Below are 19651 nucleotides of genomic sequence, written 5' to 3' on the forward strand. Positions count from 1 at the left end.
CCCATCTGTTTGGGCTTCACTCAGACTTGGATGACTGAAAAGGCAGCAGTTGCTATGAAATTATTTACCTTTGCTGCTTCCAGTTGGCAGGTCCACTTATATAAAGACGATTGTAAATCTTCCGGGTTATTTTGCCAGTTTTACAATCCCCAAGGTGGAAAAAATGAAGTTAGTTCAGACTGAAGAAGTGACCATCTCTTCTTGGATTTGGTTTTTGCTTGTTTCAATCTGTTATTAATGATCTTGCATCTGTCTTTGATTCATGGCTGGGAACTAAATTCTGATTAGATACCCTATCAGTTTAGTAAGGTTTTGGTATCGACACTTGCCAAAGACAAAATAAAGCAACTAATTTCTTGCTAAGACCACTATGCCTGTTTCCCTATAAGTATTTAACATCTTGTGTATGAACAAGTTTCCTGTCCTGTCATTGTGAAGAGCTCTTTTGACCAATCAGACAGAGAAACCCGAGATTAGCCAAGCACTTTTCACAGATCCCAGAGACCAAAGGCCCTACAAAATGTCCCTTTAACTAATCAGATCTTTGTAGTATCATTTCTATGTGATGCTTTTCTGAATGATAGGATCATGTTAGTGTGCAAAGAAGGGAAGAGTAGGCTAAGTAGGCTTAGCACTGCTAAGTTAGCTGAACTCAGGCAGTAGAGATGGGGTTATGGTTGGCCTCAGCAACCCTGGCATGTGAGGGGCAAAACCTAAACCAGCGTATTTACTCCTGATTGCATATTCTGTGATTCCTGCTGGAAAGTACATTGGTGTCACTGAAAATTGTATAATTGAACAAATTATTGGCGTTATCTACACTTATGCTTGAAGAATGTCCAGGTAATGAGATACTGCCGGTGTTTGAAACGATGTTCTAAGATCAATCACAGCCTTCAGGACATGAAGGAAGAAAATGGGAGAGAGATTTCAACACCAAGCCTGAATTTCCATGATCTTTTTCCAGTGATTTCCATAAAACCTCCATAGGAACCGCCTGTCCTTATTAACATACCATGCTCTGCAATGCAAGAGTGCAGCTTAAACAGTTATTGAAGTTGTGCTAGTTCTGAATGGACTTTATATTATGCCTAAAATTTCAGATGCTCCAGATCCAAAGCCATACTTCAAGGGCGGGATTCTCCGACCCCCCGCTGGGTCGGAGAATCCACGGGGGGGCGGCGAGAACCCCGCCTCGCTGCCGGCTGCCGTTTTCTCCAACGTGTTTTCCGGGCGGGATTAAGGCCACGCCAGTCGAGGGCTGTTGACAGCGGCCCCCCGGCAACTCTCCGGGCCCCGATGGGCCGAGCAGCCGTCCATTTTTGGGCAGTCCCGCCGGCGTGGGTTACGCATGGTCCCACACGGTGGGACCTGGCAGGTAAGTTGGCGGGGCCGGTCCTCGGGGGGCAGGGGGATCCGACCCCGGGGGTTCCCCCACGGTAGCCTGGCCCGCGATCGGGGCCCACTGATCTGCGGGCGGGCTGTTCCGTGGGGGCACTTCTTCCTTCCGCGCCGGCCACTGTCGGGCTCCACCATGGCCGGCGCGGAGAAGAGAACCCCCCGCGCATGCGGCAAAATACGTCGGCGATTGCATGCATGCGCGAGATCACGCTGGCCCTTCGGCGCATGCTCGAACTCGCGCAGTCCCTTCGCCGCCGGTTGGAGCGGCGCCAACCCCTGTGGGAGAATTCCGTACTTTTGGGGCTGTTGACGCCAGAGTGGGTGGCGCCGGTTCTTCCACTGGCGTGGGGTCTTAGTCCCCCAGAAGGGAGGATCCCGCTGCAGGAGTTTTGTGCCATTCCTAAGAATGTATCTTCATGGCATCAAAATATTTTGGTTTCAAAGTTGAAAACTGGTTGAATTTACAAGGAACTGCTATGGTAGTACGGTAGTACTGCGGGCAGCACGGTAGCATTGTGGATAGCACAATTGCTTCACAGCTCCAGGGTCCCAGGTTCGATTCCGGCATGGGTCACTGTCTGTGCGGAGTCTGCACATCCTCCCCGTGTGCGTGGGTTTCCTCCGGGTGCTCCGGTTTCCTCCCACAGTCCAAAGATGTGCAGGTTAGGTGGATTGGCCACGATAAATTGCTCTTAGTGTCCAAAATTGCCCTTAGTGTCGGGTGGGGTTACTGTGCTATGGGGATAGGGTGGAGTTGTTGACCTTGGGTAGGGTGCTCTTTCCAAGAGCCGGTGCAGACTCGATGGGCCGAATGGCCTCCTTCTGCACTGTAAATTCTATGATGCCAAATGTGCAAAAATTATGGTCTTCAAAACAGTAATTTTCATGTGCAAAGAGGAAAATGAAGAAGGAATATGGGGTAAGTGCGGTGCTCGCCTTGGGGCGCAATTACTTGTGCTAATTTCTATTTGCGTTAAGCTAGTTTGTACATTCTCTCCATCTGACATTAGGATTCTCAGGAAAGTTTGGTGCAAGGTTTTGATGGGGAGACTGCTGAGTCTCTGTGTAACTTACTGGTCAGGCTTTTTCAGGAAATACCAAGCCAACATATTCATTCTTCGTTTTTGTCCATTTGCATAAGCTACAAATGATTGCAACTGCATCAATTTGCAGAATAAAATTTAGCCAGTAAAATTAGAAGTAAAACTAAATATATTTAACTGGTTTTGTATCTTTCATTTCCTATTTAACTTTGGTGCCAGAAATAAAAGAAAAATGCAATGAAAAGCTACATTAGATAATAAATAATGTAAAAGTATGAAAAATACCTACAATTATAATGGTGGCTCGAATCAATGTGAGTCGAAGTAACAGTGCCACTTTCAATCGAAGGACTGAAAGGCAAGTAAAATGGTAAGAGTTGATTCAGGTTACATGTGCTATTAGCAGTCATTAGAGTCATGAAAAGATTATGGCTGGGGTTTTCCGCTCCCATTCGAGTCGGGCGGTTTCAATAACTGGAGCGGCAAATATGGCGAGAACTGCAAAGTTGCAATTGTCCCCTACCCCTGTCAGTGACGGGCTGCGTTTCCTGATGTTCAATCTCAGGAACATCATTATAATACATTTTTTGTATCATGTATCCGGCCCATGCACTGGAACCATTCCCCATCCCGCCCCCATCAAGAAATCCATCCATGGTTGCGTGATGGCAGAATGGCATGACACACGACTCGTCTCCAAAGGCGCTTGACGAGCAGACCTCCCAGGGGTACTTGGGTGAGGACAGTGCTTGGGTGGAGAGGCCCTGTCACCCTCTTTGAACCCCATTAGCACTGCCTGGGTAGTGCCAGCTTGATGTCCATGTAGTGCCTAGATACTGCCAAGGTCATGGTGGGGGGGTTACCGGGGACACGTGAGTGAACAGGTTTCCTCGCTGTGCACTCGGGCAGTGTTTGAAATGGTGCCCCAGATCATCGAATGTCAGAGCTGATAATGGGGCAGGTGAATCAAAGGCGGCCCCACCAATGAAATGTCGTGGGACTCGTGACTTGAAGTTTTGTTTCCAAAGTTCCACACTATATTACGGAGAAAGCCACTATTGCCACCACCGCCGGCTTCAACACCGCATTTCCCGCTCGACATCGGCATTTGCCGATATCTGCGAAAATCCCAGCCCATGACTCAAGAAGTGATTGTGGCAAACATGTTACATATTCGAGGTATTGAAAATTCAATGTCATGTTTATAGCCTCCAAACCAAACTAAATCTTTCACTTGCTAGGTGACAGATGCCCTCTGAAGCTGGACTCAGTTCATAAATGTAAATGCAAATTAAAGTTGTCATTGTTTTTCTTACCCTTGGCTTTACATCCTCATTTTATATTTTTAGAAACCATCCCGTTGTTTCTGAACAATTTGCTTTTCTCATTTTACCAATCTGAAATTTCTCCTAACATTTTACATCAAATTCCATCTGGAAAACATATTCTTTGACTTCATAACAGGAAATTAATCTTTTTTTTAAACTCCCCATATGGTCACCATATTAGCAGTGACCAATAATTTTACTATTGAGAATTTAGCGATTGGAAGATTTTAACAGAGGATTAAAAAAATTATTTTGTTTTACAAATTGCAGAAGGTACAGTAAAGGCACCTTATAGATTTTGAAATGGAGTTTTAACATTGCCCCTAGTTTGAGTTTTCCTACACATTGTGCATACAAATATATTCAGAAAGGTTGTTGGACCAAGTTTGCAGATGAATCATAACAGGAAATGTATATAAAAAGATCATATTTTAAGCTATATAGAAAATAGCAGTTTTCTTTTTCTTCCTTTTTCCTTCTTGACCGGAAATATTTTCTTCACTGGAACACAGTAACAGATGCTTTCCAATCTAATGGTGGTCTTTTGATACTATTTGTGGTCCGTGAGTATGGCTCTAGAAAGCTCCTGGCATCCTTGGACATATCAAAGTTCAGTTCTTTTTGTAGTGGGCTGGAAAATAGGATATGGAATTAGAACAAATGCTGTCCTAATGGTGCAATGGGTTTAGTAGCTACATCACTATTGTTACAATCCCAGTTGATGTTATAACTGGACAGGAGATCCTAGAATGGAATCTTGGCACTAATGACTAACTTGTTTTATAGAAAGTGGGGGAACAGAGTCAAAGGACCGCTAATTAGTTTTAACAACACAAAAGACATTGATTAAACATGAAACATTGGATTATTATACAATGCTCCTTTAATTTCCCCCCCCCTCCCGTTAGTTTAGCAATTACACAGAGGTTTTCGGATTAACACGGATAACCAACTACATTTAAAGCTGCAGTGGTCTCATTAACACAAATTCCCTTTTTAAGCACAGAAGATGACTGTGGTCAAATACACAATCCGTTCTGATTCCAAGTTAGTGCCTGTGGTTTTCTCCTCAGAATCCCTCATGGGATTGTTACGTGAGAGTTTCCAAACTTCACTCCCAAAAACATGCTTTAAAATCTTCTCTCCTAATAAGGCTTTCCTTTAATGGTTTGCATTCTGAAATCCAGTCCAGGTTTTCCAAATGACACTTTTAAACAAAGCCTCTGCTCCACCTTTAACACTGAATCCAGTCCAAATTCCACACCGACCCCTTTAGAACTTTTTTGTCTTGACTGCTGTGAAATTGCTTTAACTCTCAATTCCCAGACTGTATTCAAATGACGTAAAGTGTTTAATCTACCTTTGAAGTCTGCTGTCCCACGTTCTGGGCGCTATTCCCCCCCCCCCTCCCCAACGCCGGGTGGGAGAATAGCCGGGACGCCGCACGAATCACCCTGGCCCCCGCACGCGAGTCTCCCACCCCCCGGAAATCAGCGACGTGCGATTCACACCGGGCCGTTCAGGGAACCGGCGACTGGCGATTCTCCGGCTGGATGGGCCGCTACGACGCAAATGGTTCCCGCCGGCACCGTCCACCCCTGGTCGCTGCCGGCGGGAACTCTGTGGGAACGGTGGGGGGGCAGCCTGTGGGGGGACGGGGGGGGGGGCTGGGGGGCTCCTTCACCGGGGTGGCCTCCGATGGGGTCTGGCCTGCGATCGAGGCCCACCGATTGGCGGCCGGCCTCTTTTCCCCCCGCCCTCCCCCGGGCCTACCTCCTTCCGCACGCGGCCCCAGAACTCCGGCTCCATGTTGGTGAGGGGCCGGCGTGCGTAAGACGTTCCCTGTGCATGCGCGGGATGGCGCGGCCCAACTGCGCATGCGCAGGATTGGGCTGCCCCAACTGCGCATGCGCGGGTTGGCGCGGCACCCATTTGGCGCCGCGTAAGGACGCTGGAGTGGCGTGAACCACTCCAGCACCATGCTAGGCCCCTGTGGGGGCCAGAATAGGCCGTGTCCGGGCCCTGTTTGCACCGTCGTGAAATGCGACGGTGAGGCGCGAACACTTGGCCTCAATATCGGAGAATCGCCCCCTAAATCTATTCACTGCGTTTGTCTTTTTAACGCAGAACACTTTGTTTACTCTTCCTCAAATTCTACTGAACAATACCTTGGTCTCTGTTCACTTAACTCCAAACTTCTTAGAGACAGTCTTTCTGTCCCAATTCCCTGGTTATTTGCACCATAACTGTACACTAGGAAGCCGGCATCTTTGCAATCCCCTTTTCCTATCCAGCTTCTGGCAGAGTTGAGAGCTGTTCACTCCTCAGTGACCCTTGGCTCCAACTGTCCTGGCTTGCAGTTAAAACTAGGAATAAAGGAAGGTGGCCTCCTGTTGCTAACCAATGCCCCTGCTATTAATATTTATTCTTCATGCCACAACCCTCTCAAAGCACAATCGAAACATAGTTGGAACTTAACAACCCCCCCATGTACATCTTTGTTCAGCATGAATCTAAGGTTTTACACTTGCAGGCACAAAAACATTACATTGAACACTCCTAATATACCTTATTTCTCATGTTTGCCAATACAAATGTAAATCCCTTAAAACTACCTTTATTTTCTTAACACTATAGCTTGGATATCTTTTCCTTTCCCAGCCCAGCGATACTGACTAGGTGAGGGAGTTTGAACCTGTCTAAACTAAAATTCTCATGCAGTCCAGTAAACCAGTGGCCCTTCATGGCATGAACACCCCGTTCTTTAAAAGTATTATGTCCTCTGCAACTCCAGCAACACCGTCATAATTTTAGTCACAGCCAGGACTTAACATTATCGTTCGTCTCAAACAGAATAGTTCCTTGGGGGTGCAGGATGTGGCCGGGAAGGCTGCATCCAACAGTTTCACATGTTTTCCACATGCCGGTCCATTTTTTGACTTCTATTTGTTCATAATGTCACCAGCTCTCGCTTGATCAGGAACATTCAAGTGTTTTTTGTTCACGGTCAGTGCCTGGCAGGCATTGTTAGTTGGAACCAGGTTCTCCATTATAATCAGGGACGTGGAGAAATTAATATTGTTTACTTGTCGAAGTGGCAGAAACATTTTGTTTCGACCTAATTGAAAAAAATATGAGGTAGAAAGGAATAGAGAGATACGTTGATATCCCTCATGGGAAGGAAGCAGGTTTGGAACATAAATACAAGAGCTGTTGGGTGACTGGCTGATTTCTGTGCTGTCAAATTCAATGCAATTTCCTAAAATGGAAATGTCTTTGCTTTTTCTGATCTTTTCTCAGTGACAGAAATTAGCCAGATGGTTAAAAAATAGAAGTTCATTTTCCCAATAAGAATCGTGAGCTCATTATATATTTGTATTTGGCAGGTGTCGGAGACTATTCATCAATGATGGGGGTGGAATATCATTTGAATTATGCGGCTGAAAAATAAATTACTTTACCAACATTTTTCTGTCCCATCTGTTGTACATCATTCCAAAACGTGGTTTGTATTTTCAGTTAAAACAAAATTGCTAAGATATTTTGCCAGATTTATGATTATTTTCATGTTACCAATGCAAGTAATTATAGGTAACAAATCTTGTATGTGCTCTTTCACAAAAATATGCATAATTGTGATCTTGAAATCCCAGAGATCATCTTCAATTTCCATTATGCTACTTACAAGGAAATATGGAATCAGTAGCATGGACAATATTAGGAACAGCTGTCAGCCTTAGTAATGTTCCTGCTGCTCTCAAATCCAACTTCTCCCATTCCCTCATTTGTCAAGCGATTTAAAATCATTGCTCCTTCACAGCCACTGTTTCTAAAAGCCCACAGTCTTGCTCTTACTAGACTGAAAAAAATATAAATTTGACTGTCATACACTGCAGACTCACTAGTTCACCATTATCTTCCAACCTACTTTCTCAACAACAACTTGCATTTATCATCCTCTGTTCCTCAATTCAAGGGTGACACCTTGTACGGTTGCAAGTTTCTGGCATGGGTCTTCCATGTGACTGAGCTGGTCGATTTTCAACTGCAGATCTTTGGGTACGTGAGGCAGGATGTCTCACAAGGAGATTGGGGGATTCAGAGTGCCCAGGATTTTCTTCCTTTACTTTCTTTCTCTGCTGTCATTTAGCCTCCATAATAATGCACTGTTTTCAAAGCGTGATGCAGCTTAATGGACAAGTTGTGGCCATTTTGATTGATTAGTAACAAGCTTCTCTCAGTTACTAAAGTAAATTTTGTTGTGCTTCAAGGAGAGCTTCAGAATATCTTTGAAGCAGTTTATTTGTCCTTCCCGGGAACATGGGGTTATTTGAGTGTTGAGAAACAGGATCATGTGATGAGATGATTTTCAGCAGCATGACCACAGTGGTGCCCATTGTTTTTGTTGCTGATTTTGTGGGAATTTTGTCTGAATACATGTGGTACTGGCTTCAAGAAGTACACTAGCATATGATTGATTTTCTTCCCATTGAAGCCAAAGGATGTGGCGGAGGCATGCTGATGGAATTCCTTCAGCAGTCTTACATGTCATTGATGCACAGTCTAGGCTTCACTGCAGTTACAAGAGCATAGTGACAATAGCTGCTCTGGCCGCAAAGAATTTTGTTGACCTGTGGAGGTTTTTGGTGTCAAACACACGCAGCTGCAGTTTGTAAATAGGCAACTGATCCAGTTGATCTCATCAATGGTGGCTGTCGAAGTATTGGGTTCCAATAACTGCTGACCGGGGACCAACAACAGTAGATGTTTATTAACAGTAACTGAGAAGCTCTTACATGCTTTGTCTCTGACCACACTCCAGGAGAACTCCTGTGCTCCTGACACATGACCCCTTTTTGTGCCTGCGTAATCCCAGCATTCACGTGGCCACTCAGTCTCCATCTTCCCCGATTAAGTTGGGACAATCAGTATTACTGAAATGTAACAATGTAGTATTACAGTCACAAAATATAATTATTAACACATATAAGATTAAACAGGGCTAACATTACATAATTATTTACAAGGTGCAAAATACTGATTGGGCTATTGAAGCTGGTGCATTACTCATCATGTCTCCTTGCCTCCCCCTTTTAAACGGAAGTCCGTTCGTAGACTAGTTCGTAACATTGTCCTTGAACCTTGGATTTGGTTGGCTCAGGCGCCCAGAACGTATGATTGTACTAGTTGGCTGTGTTTGAGACACTCTTGGGTTGGTGTCTTCAGTGTGAATGGCATCACATGCTCTTGCAGTGTACCCTGAGGCTGCAGGGCTTGCTGTGTTGGTCTCTGGTGGGACCTCCATTTCCACTGGTGTGGAGGGCTTGGATTTCAGGCTGGATGCATGGGATATGGTGGAGCTTGATGGTGGTGGTTCAGATACCAACAATAGGTGACACCAGATTTGTACGTACTGAGCACCGTCCAAGGCAACTATATTGTTGTTTGGCTATGGCGCATACCATCGCCAGTTTCTCATGGACACATGTGGTTTGGTTTCTGACTGACCAGGTTCTAGAGGACAAAGTGTGCAAGCATTTTGATTGTAATAGCTCTTCATCGCCGCTTCATAAGGGGACCACTCACGTTGGTCTCAAACTTTGGTTGCAAGAGGGACATGGCAATGGGAATCGTAGTCCTGGTACACCTCGAGAACATGCACTGTGTGGATGATGGCAGACCCTGTCTGGGCATATATCATAAGGCTGAGGAGTGCAACATAGAAATCTCTCTGATCTGGGGCATATTTTCCAAGCAGGTGTTCGGCTGAAGCACCTCCCTTTCTGCCAGACCTATGGACTGTTGATACAAGGAGCTATTCGTGAAGTGCTCAGAGTCCCATGTGCATAGTCCCTGAACACTCTGCCAAAGAACTAATGAGTGTTGTCTGTCATTATGTGCCTGTGGGATGCCATGTGTTGGAAAGTGTCTCTTGAGCTTGCTTATAACTGTGTTGCTGTTCATATCTGGTAGGTGGTTGATTTCAAACCAATCAGAGTGCAAGTTGATTAGGACCAAGTGCTGTTTACTGCTCCATGGAAAAATATCAGCTGCCGTGAATGATCATGGGCGATCTGGGACCTCATGTAGGTGCATGCACGGTAGCACAAGTGGCTAGCACTGTGGCTTCACAGCGCCAAGGTCCCAGGTTTGATTACCCGCTGGGTCACTGTCTGTGTGGAGTCTGCACGTTCTCCCCGTGTCTGCGTGGGTTTCCTCTGGGTGCCCCGGTTTCCTCCCACAGTCCAAAGACGTGCAGAACAGGTGGATTTGCCATGATAAATTGCCCTTAGTGGCCAAAAAGGTTAGGAGGGATTAATGGGTTACGGGGATAGGGTGGAAGTGAGGGCTTAAGTGGATCGGTCAGACTCGATGGGCCGAATGGCTTCCTTCTGCACTGTATGTTCTATGCAGTGGTTCCTTGGTTTGATGTGGCTTGAGTGCATTGCATGACTCATGTCTCAATGCTTCTCTCTCATGTCTGCATACATAGATTGTTATAAAAACCCATTGTCGTAAAAACCTAACTGGTTCACTAATGTCCTTTAGGAAACAAAATCTGTCATCCTTACCTGGTCTGGCCTACATGTGACTCTAGACCCACCCACAGCAATGTGGTTGACTCTTAAATGCCCTTGGGGATGGGCAACAAATTCTGACACAGCCAACGATGCCCACAAACGAATAAAGAAAAAAAACATCACTCTGGACCCCGCACATAATGCAATCTCTCACCAGTTCTTCGGTGACTGTGCCAAACATGCATTTCTTTGCCAAAATTTTTAAATTCACAGCATATGACTGAGTAGACTAGTCAACCTTTTGGTTGGTTGTATTGAACGCATGTATATCGAGTAGAATGTCCTTTACTGGCATGCATATGTGCTCAAACGTTTTCAGCAATATTTTGGGGTCCTCCTCTTCTCTGTTTGAAAAACAAAGGAACCGTATTTCTCAACCGCCTTAAGACCCATTAGATTTAGGAGAGTATACACCTGTACCTTTTTTGATTTGTCCGATAGGCCTGCACCGCATTGGATTTGTCACTCTTTATCAAATTTCATCCAGTTGTCTGTGATGTTTTTGTCAAACACGAGTGGGACAATGTGGTCCCTTTCCCATTCTGCCAACTCCTGACACCATGTAGAAATATTGAACTCCAATAACTGGTGACCAGGGATCAATAACAGTGGATGTTTATTAACAGTAACTGAGCAGCTCTTACATGCTGTGTCTCTGTCCGCCCCTCCTGGAAGAACTCCTGTGCTCCCCAACATGTGCCCCCCTGAGAAATGTTCAACATATTCCAGAATCTGTTGGTCTTTGATTAGGTGGATAGCCACTGTCAGGGAGATTGTAAGTAGTACGAGAGCTGTCACATAGCCTCGCTTGGTGCTTGCCCAGATTTTGAAGGCGCCTTTTCAGATCTTCAGTTGTTCTTGACATTTTTCTTGGTTTCCTCTGAAAGGCAAGGGTCTCTAATTGGACCCGCGAGAGTCCTGCATCACCTCAGAGCTGCCCAACAGAATGAAGTGCCCATTAGGCATGCCTGTTTTTTATTCTTTCAAAGAATGTGGGCATAAATGGCTAGACCAGAATTTATTGCCCATCCTTAATTACCCTTGACAAGGGGTTGATGAGTGCCATCTTGAACTGCTGAAGTTCATATCTCATAGGCATACCTACAGTATTGGTAGGAAGGTAGTTATAGGATATTGATCCAGTGACAATGAAGGAATGGCAATATAGTTACAAGGGTCCCTGACTACCAGCTCCTCCCACATTCTACGGGGCCTCCTAACCCTGCATGGGACCCACGACCCCTGACCAAGACAGGACTCCACCCACATTTCCCCATCCCCATGGGACCCCCCTGGCTAGCCTCCACCCCCAACTGCACATTCACAACCCAACTGCATACCTTCTGCCGTTTGTACATCCCTCCTGACTGTACCCCCCCCCCCCCCCCCCCAGACTGCCTGACATCCCCACCCCCTGGACCACTTACCATACAAAACTACCTTATCCCTCACTTCAAAGTGGCTGGACCTTTAAACGTAGCTGACTTATAACAGCTAGTGCTATTAAAAAGGGGCCATATCCTCCCTGTGTCCAACTCTGTTGCCCTCGACGGCAAGGCCTCAGTAGTGCGTCACAGTTCACAGCTCTCACTCGGCCTGAATCGGAAGGTTGGTGAGAAAGGATTCTGAGAAGAAACTAGAAGTGGAATGGAAATCTGACTCTCATTGCCACTCCTCGGAAATTCAGATCCAAAATATCTTCTCTAGAATGTGCATCTTTAAAACTGTGGATGTTCCGCACTCAGGGGCAATAAAAAAATAATCGAAGAGAGAGAACACTATTTAGAGCCAGAAATGTATTCTTTTTTTAAAAAGATTTAGAGTACCCAATTCCTTTTTTCCAATTAAGGGGCAGTTTAGCGTGGCCAATTCACCTACCCTGCACATCTTTGGGCTGTGGGGGTGAGACCCACGCTGACAAGGGGAGCAATGTATTCTATTTGATTAACTCAAGCAACTACATTGAACTAGATTCACTTTCACAGGCTATTTTCTCAAATGGTGTGCCTGAAAATTGGCTTTAAAGAATCAGACCAAGTTAGCAGTAATTAACAACTGTGATTGAAATTCGAGATTAAATTCCAGGTATTTAAATAGGTTTATAAATTGTGTGACAGTTGCTGATCAATTATCACTCCTAATCTTTCTTCCATGTTGACAGTTCTGCTAATATGAAATACTCAAGCAGAGTTGAAAAGCAGGGAAGGAATTTAATGTTATTTCAGCGGATGATTGTCAAGCCAGGCATCAATCTGGTATTGAACTAGACAGGAGGTTTTTAAATACAAATATGCAATGAATTAGTCAGATTCTGTGAATCATAGAATCACAGAATTTTCAGTGCAGAAGGGGGCCATTCGACTCATCGAGTCATCACTGGCCCTTGGAAAGAGCACCCTGCTTAAGCCCATGCCTCCACCCTATCCCAGTAACCCCACCTAACCTTTTGGACACTAAGGGGCAATTTAGCATGGCCAGTCCACCTAACCTGCACATCTTTGGACAGTGAGAGTGTGGTAAACCACTGAATTGTATTGTATTGTTACATGCCTTGGCTTGTTCCTGCTGGCTCCGCCTGTGGCTCCTCCCCTCGGGCTCATGTATAAAGGTGGCTGGTCTCCGTCTCTGATCCAGTTCGGGATCAGAGGCCAGGAGGCTTTCTGTTTAGTGTATTAAAGCCTCAGTTATGTTCACCACTCGTCGTGTGTTCATTGATGGCATATCAATTTAATACACTAAATATCTAATATGAATTCATCACTCAAGCCTGATCGCCTGGAGCTGGACCCACAGGCAGCCGACGCCACTGCAACTTTCGAGCACTGGCTATGCTGCTTCGAAGCGTACCTCGGATCCTTCACCGACCTCCAAAAGAAGCAGATCCTCCACGCACGGGTGAGCCCGCAAGTCTTTCTTCTCATCAGGGACGCCCCCTCGTATACGGAGGCGATAATGCTGCTGAAGAGACATTATGTTAAGTCTGTGCACAAGGTGTATGCTAGGCACCTTCTTGCCACAAGACGACAACGCCCTGGGGAATCACTAGTAGAATTCCTGCGTGCCTTGCGGGTACTCTGCCGGAACTGTGACTGCCAGGCGGTATCGGCTACCCAACACGTGCAACCCATGGGGGCCGCCATCTTTAATGCCATTTTGTACTCCACCCGCCACGCACGACCCATGGGGGCCGCCATCTTTGACTCCATCTCCGATGATACCGCCACGCGCGACCCATGGGGGCCGCCATCTTGGGACCACATCAGGGACACTTATGTCACAGGTATGAAATCAAATTACATCCGCCAGCGAGTGCTAGAAGGGGGTACACTCGGCCTCCCAGAGACAGTGCAGCTCTCAAACTCGCTGGAGGTGGCCTACCAGAACATGGAGGCCTACACCTCCGACCGCGCGGCGACCTCGTGGGCACCGCCACCATCCAACCCGAGTGCGGCGCAAGCCTGTGCCACGCAGCAGCTTGCCAACGCAGGAGGCCCGAAGTGATACTTTTGCGGCCAGGGTAACCATCCCAGACAACGCTGCCCTGCACGGAACGTGACTTGCAATGGGTGTGAGAGGAAGGGCCACTTTGCGAAAGCCTGCCAGGCCCGAACTTTCCCTACAGCTTCTAGGCCCAGCAGTGCTGCCTGTCGGGGCCGCCCCCAGCTGCCGCGCCACCCGCCATGTGCGACCCGTGGGCGCTGCCATTTTCAATTCAGGCCGCCACGTGCAACCCATGGGGGCCGCCATCTTTAATGCCATTTTGTACTCCACCCGCCACGCACGACCCATGGGGGCCACCATCTTTGACGCCATCTCCGATGCCACCACCACGCGCGACCCATGGGGACCATCTTGGGACCACTCCGCAGCCTCCCGGGAGGTCTGCTCACCCGATCGTACGCTGGCCGCCACTACCTCCGACCGGCCTACCCATCACCTTCCGAAGCTCGCCTCCATCACGCTCGACCAGTCCCGGCCTCATCACCTCACAAAATCGAAGATGACCGTCCGGATCAACGGGCACGAGACGGCCTGCCTTTTCGACTCCGGGAGCACAGACAGCTTCATACACCCAGATATGGTAAGGCGCTGCTCCCTCCCAATGTTACCCGTGACCCAGAAAATCTCCCTGGCTTCCGGATCACATGCAGTAGAAATCTGGGGGTACTGTGTTGCAACCCTTACTGTAGAAGGCATAGAGTACACTAACTTTAAACTCTACGTCTTTCCCCACCTCTGCGTCGCCCTATTACTGGGGTTCGACTTCCAGTGCCACCTCCAAAGCCTTACTTTCAAGTTCGGCGGACCCCTGCCCCCCCCTCACCGTCTGTAGCCTCGCGGCCCTTAAGGTCGCCCCACCCTCGCTCTTCGCTAACCTCGCCCCGGACTGTAAGCCCGTCGCTACTAGGAGCAGGCGATACAAAGTAGATCGGACCTTTCTCAGGTCGGAGGTCCGGCGACTCCTACGAGAGGGGATCATTGAGGCCAGTATCAGCCCCTGGAGAGCCCAAGTGGTGGTCGTCAAGACTGGGGAGAACCACCAGATGGTCATCGACTACAGTTAGACCACCAACCGGTACACGCAGCTCGATGTGTACCCCCTCCCCCGCATATCTGACATGATCAATCAGATTGCGCAGTATCGAGTCTTCGCCACAGTTGACTTGAAGTCCACGTACCACCAGCTCCCTATCCGTCCGGAGGACCGCCAATACACTGCCTTCGAGGCAGATGGCTGCCTCTACCACTTCCTCAGGGTTCCCTTCGGCGTCACCAATGGGGTCTCGGTCTTCCAACGAGAAATGGACCGAATGGTTAACCAGTACAGGCTGCGGGCCACGTTCCCGTACTTAGATAATGTCACCATCTGCGGCCATGACCAGCAGGACCATGACGAAAACCTCCGGCGCTTCCTCCACACCGCTAAACTCCTGAACCTCACTTATAATAAGGAAAAATGCGTTTTCCGCACAACCCGCCTAGCCATCCTTGGCTACGTTGTGGAAAACGGAGTCCTTGGGCCCGACCCCGACCGCATGCCCCCCTTCCTGGAACTCCCCCTCCCCCACTGCCCCAAGGCCCTGAATAAATGCCTGGGGTTCTTCTCCTACTATGCCCAGTGGGCCACCAATTATGCGGACAAGGCCCGTCCACTCATAAATCCACCGTTTGTCCCCTGACGGCTGAGGCCCGCCTGGCCTTTAACCGCATCAAGGCAGATATTACCAAAGCCGTGATGCACGCTGTGGACGAGTCCATTCCGTTCCAGGTGGAGAGCGATGGATCGAACTTTGCGCTGGCCACTAACCTCAACCAGGCGGGCAGGCCCATGGCTTTCTTCTCCCGTACCCTCCATGCCTCTGAAATTCGACACTCCTCCGTCGAAAAGGAGACCAAGCCATTGTAGAAGCTGTGCGACATTGGAGGCATTATCTGGCCGGCAGGCGATTCACTCTCCTCACTGACCAATGGTCAGTTGCCTTTATGTTCAATAACACACAGCGGGGCAAGATCAAGAATGACAAGATTCTGAGGTGGAGGATCGAGCTCTCCACCAACAACTATGATATCTTGTATCGACCTGGGAAGCTCAATGAGCCCCCAAATGCCCTATCCCGCGGTACATGTGCCAGCGCACAAGTAGACCGACTCCGGGCCCTCCGCAATGACCTCTGTCACCCGGGGGTCACCTGTTTTTTTTCACTTTATCAAGGCTCGCAACCTGCCTTACTCCATCGAGGAGGTCAGGACTGTGACCAGGGACTGCCAGGTCTGCGCGGAGTGCAAACCGCACTTCTATCGGCCAGACAGAGCGCACCTGGTAAAGGCCTCTCGCCCCTTTGAGCGCCTCAGCGTCGGCTTCAAAGGGCCCCTCCACTCCACTGATCGTAATGTGTACTTCCTCAACGTTGTTGACGAGTACTCAAGATTCTCCTTTGCCATTCCCATGCTCTGACCTGACCTCTGCCACCGTCATCAAGGCCCTGAACAGTCTTTTCACCCTGTTTGGGTTCCCCACCTACATCCATAGCGATCGGGGTTCCTCCTTCATGAGCGACGAGTTGCGTCAGTTCCTTCTCAGCAAGGGCATCGCCTCCAGCAGGACGACCAGCTACAACCTCCGGGGCAACGGACAGGTGGAGAGGGAGAACGCGACGGTCAGGAAGGCCGTCCTGGCTCTACGACCGAGAAGTCTCCCAGTCTCCTGCTGGCAGGAGTTCCTCTCCGATGCGCTCCACTCCATCCGGTCGCTCCTGTGCACTGCCACCAACGAGACTCCTCACGAGCGTATGTTTGGCTTCCTCAGGAAGTCCACCTCCGGTGACTCGCTCCGGTCCTGGCTGACAGTCCCAGGGCCCATCCTCCTCCGGAAGCATGCAAGGAGCCATAAATCAGATCCCCTCGTCGAGAAGGTCCTGCTCCTCCATGTCAATCCACAATATGCCTATGTGGCACATCAGGACGGGTGACAGGACACAGTCTCCCTGCGGGATTTGGCACCTGCAGGTTCCCCAGCGACCATCACCACCACCCCCGACCCTACACCATCTTCCCTCACCTCTATCCGCCTACCTCAAGAACCGGCACCCGCAGGCCCACCGGCGACCATCACCACCACCCCCACCCATACACCGCCCCCCCCCCTCCACCGACTGAACAACTGGGTGAAGAAGAGGACAACACGTTCCCGGAAGCGCAGGTCTCGACACGGGTGCCCACACCACAGCCGGGATTGAGGCGATCATGGCGGAAGGTCATGGCCCCCGACAGTCTTGATCTGTAAGCCCACTTCACCCCCGCTGGACTCATTTTTTTAACGGGGTGAATGTGGTAACCACTGAATTGTATTGTATTGTTACATGCCTGGGCTTGTCCCTGCTGGCTCCGCCTGTGGCTCCTCCCCTCGGGCCCATGTATAAAGGTTGCTGGTCTCCGCCTCTGATCCAGTTCGGGATCAGAGGCCAGGAGGCTTTCTGTTTAGTGTATTAAAGCCTCCGTTGCGTTCACCACTCGTCGTGTGTTCATTGATGGCATATCGGAGAGGAAACCGGAGCACCCGGAGGAAACTCAAGCAGTCATGGGGAGGAAGTGCAAACTCCACACAGATGGTCATCCGAGGCCGGAATTGAACCCAGTTCCCTGGAGCTGTTAGGCACCAGTGCTAACCACTGTGCCGCTGAAGAGGACCACCAAGTTAAAGCTTCAAATTTTTTATCCTTCAGTCGCGGTTTTTAATTAAATTGCTTGGAAGTGTTTAAATATGAAACAAACGCATAAAGCCACACCTCCCCTTTACTTGATCAAGGACAAGTCTGCTTTAAGGGAAAGGTTTGTAAATTTTGGTCATACTGAGTTTACCAATAGGGTTGCCAACAGAGATTAAATGCATTCCTGGAAGTTTCAGCCCATGAATTGCCCCTACACTCCAGCCATCCGTCTGTCAACGCATCCATCCTTGTGATGTATGCCTTTCGACAACAATAGGAAAGCAAAAAGACTGATTACCCAATTGGATGACACGTGACTGCCCCCCAAATAGTTTACTCGCCCCCCCCACCCCATTTCAAACTGGTAAAGAGAAATGTTCAAAGAAAATGACAAAAAAAATCAAATCAGTTTTAATGTCCGGATGATCTTTCTCCAAAATTGCATACAGCAGTGTCCTGGGGATTGGTCTTCAATTGCTGGAGACTCCAGACCAGTCCTGGAGAGTTGGCAACTCTATTGGTCAGACACCTAATTTTGGAAGTATTTTTTTCCAAATGCAGGTTCCATATGGGAATATTGACAGTATAAACTAATGCAGCAAAAACTTATAATTTGCATATAACATATTATAGATCGTATAACATAGAATTTACAGTGCAGAAGGAGGCCATTCGGCCCATTGAGTCTGCACCGGCCCTTGGAAAGAGCACCCTACCCAATGTGAACACCTCCACCCTATCCCCATAACCCCACCCAACACTAACGGCAATTTCGGACACTAAGGGCAATTTAGCATGGCCAATCCACCTAACCTGCACATCTTTGGACTGTGGGAGGAAACGGGAGCACCCGGAGGAAACCCACGCACACACGGGGAGGATGTGCAGACTCCGCACAGACAGTGACCCAAGCAGGAATCGAACCTGGGACCCTGGAGCTGTGAAGCAATTGTGCTATCCACAATGCTACCGTGCTGCTAATATATCTATATATTATATATAGATATTTATATAGATATTAATATTTAAATTGGTATAATATCCATTGTCTCCTTTTTAATCTGAAAGGTGTTATTTTCTAACAGTGAGTTTGGATGTGATGGCTTTAAAAATCGATGATATCTGTGTTTGATTGTCAGGCCTGGCCCAGTGTGCTGAACTGTGCTGGCAACTGAGAGGCGAAGCCAGGAAGAGGCAAGTTCCTGGGGCAAAGGTCGCTTTGCAGCATAACATCGGGCTTGGTGGGGCTGTGGTAGTAACAATATACAGGATGGGATTTCCACAGGCAACGAGGTGAGTTAATATTTCATTGTTTCCAAGGGAGACCTGCCAAATTAAAGTGCAGCACCATGTAGATCCTATCTTTGGAATCTGCTAGGCCAGGGTCCTGCATTAGCATTCAACTTGTATATTTATAGAATGCTTCCACTACTGCAAATCAGTCCATTAGCAATCTAGGAGCAGATTGGAACAATGTGGTTCCTGGATAAACAGGCATCATAATTTCACGAACTTGAACCAGACAAAGCTGCTTTACCTATTCCTAGTGACTAATGAGATTAATATTAATTACCTGGGGTTACATTCTATTCTGTCTCCACGGTTATGTACTCACAATGAATGGCTTTGTGCAAATGTATTGTGCCACTAAATAAAAAGTTCAGTTTAGACATATGAAACTGCAGAAAGTAACCGAGCAGGATTGTTGATCGCTGGCTGCATTTAAACCTGCTCCTTTGTCTACTGCCTTGCAGCAACTTTACAAATGATCCTTGTGTGCAGAGGTTTGACATCTTTGTGTTCTTGCGTGTTCAGCCATTAAACATGTGTTTAAGCATCTTGACCATTGGAGCAAACAATATTTCTGCCCTAAGGGAACAATGGGCTTAAACACAAAGTGTTTTAGACGTCGTAACATGGTGAAATGTAGCTGAGGTTAGTATGTTGGAGAAAAATGAGTAGCCGCTGTGTGTTGGTAGCAGTTCTTGCCACTGTAGATTTGAATGAAGATCGAGTTGGAGTATGCAGCAATTATACTATTACATCTGACATGTTTTTAAAAATGAGTTTTGACTGTGGGATGGCATCCT

At 47.9% G+C, this 19651-nt stretch overlaps 1 protein-coding gene across 2 annotated transcripts in view; it reads left to right on the forward strand.

Annotated features, from left to right (window-relative positions):
* The window catches only part of scp2a (sterol carrier protein 2a), a 123733-nt gene that overhangs the window by 42417 nt on the left and 61665 nt on the right, over nt 1-19651 (forward strand). The window contains exon 12 of one of the 2 annotated variants that reach the window (XM_072511017.1): nt 7159-7238. In XM_072511017.1, the coding sequence (XP_072367118.1) occupies nt 7159-7223 (65 nt within the window). In that variant the 3' untranslated portion in view covers nt 7224-7238. Of the gene's footprint in view, nt 1-7158; nt 7239-18700; nt 18855-19651 lie in introns of those variants that run through there. The other variant, XM_072511016.1, reaches the window with a different exon arrangement.

This window comes from Scyliorhinus torazame, chromosome 7 (assembly GCF_047496885.1).
Source record: "Scyliorhinus torazame isolate Kashiwa2021f chromosome 7, sScyTor2.1, whole genome shotgun sequence".
NCBI lineage: Eukaryota > Metazoa > Chordata > Chondrichthyes > Carcharhiniformes > Scyliorhinidae > Scyliorhinus > Scyliorhinus torazame.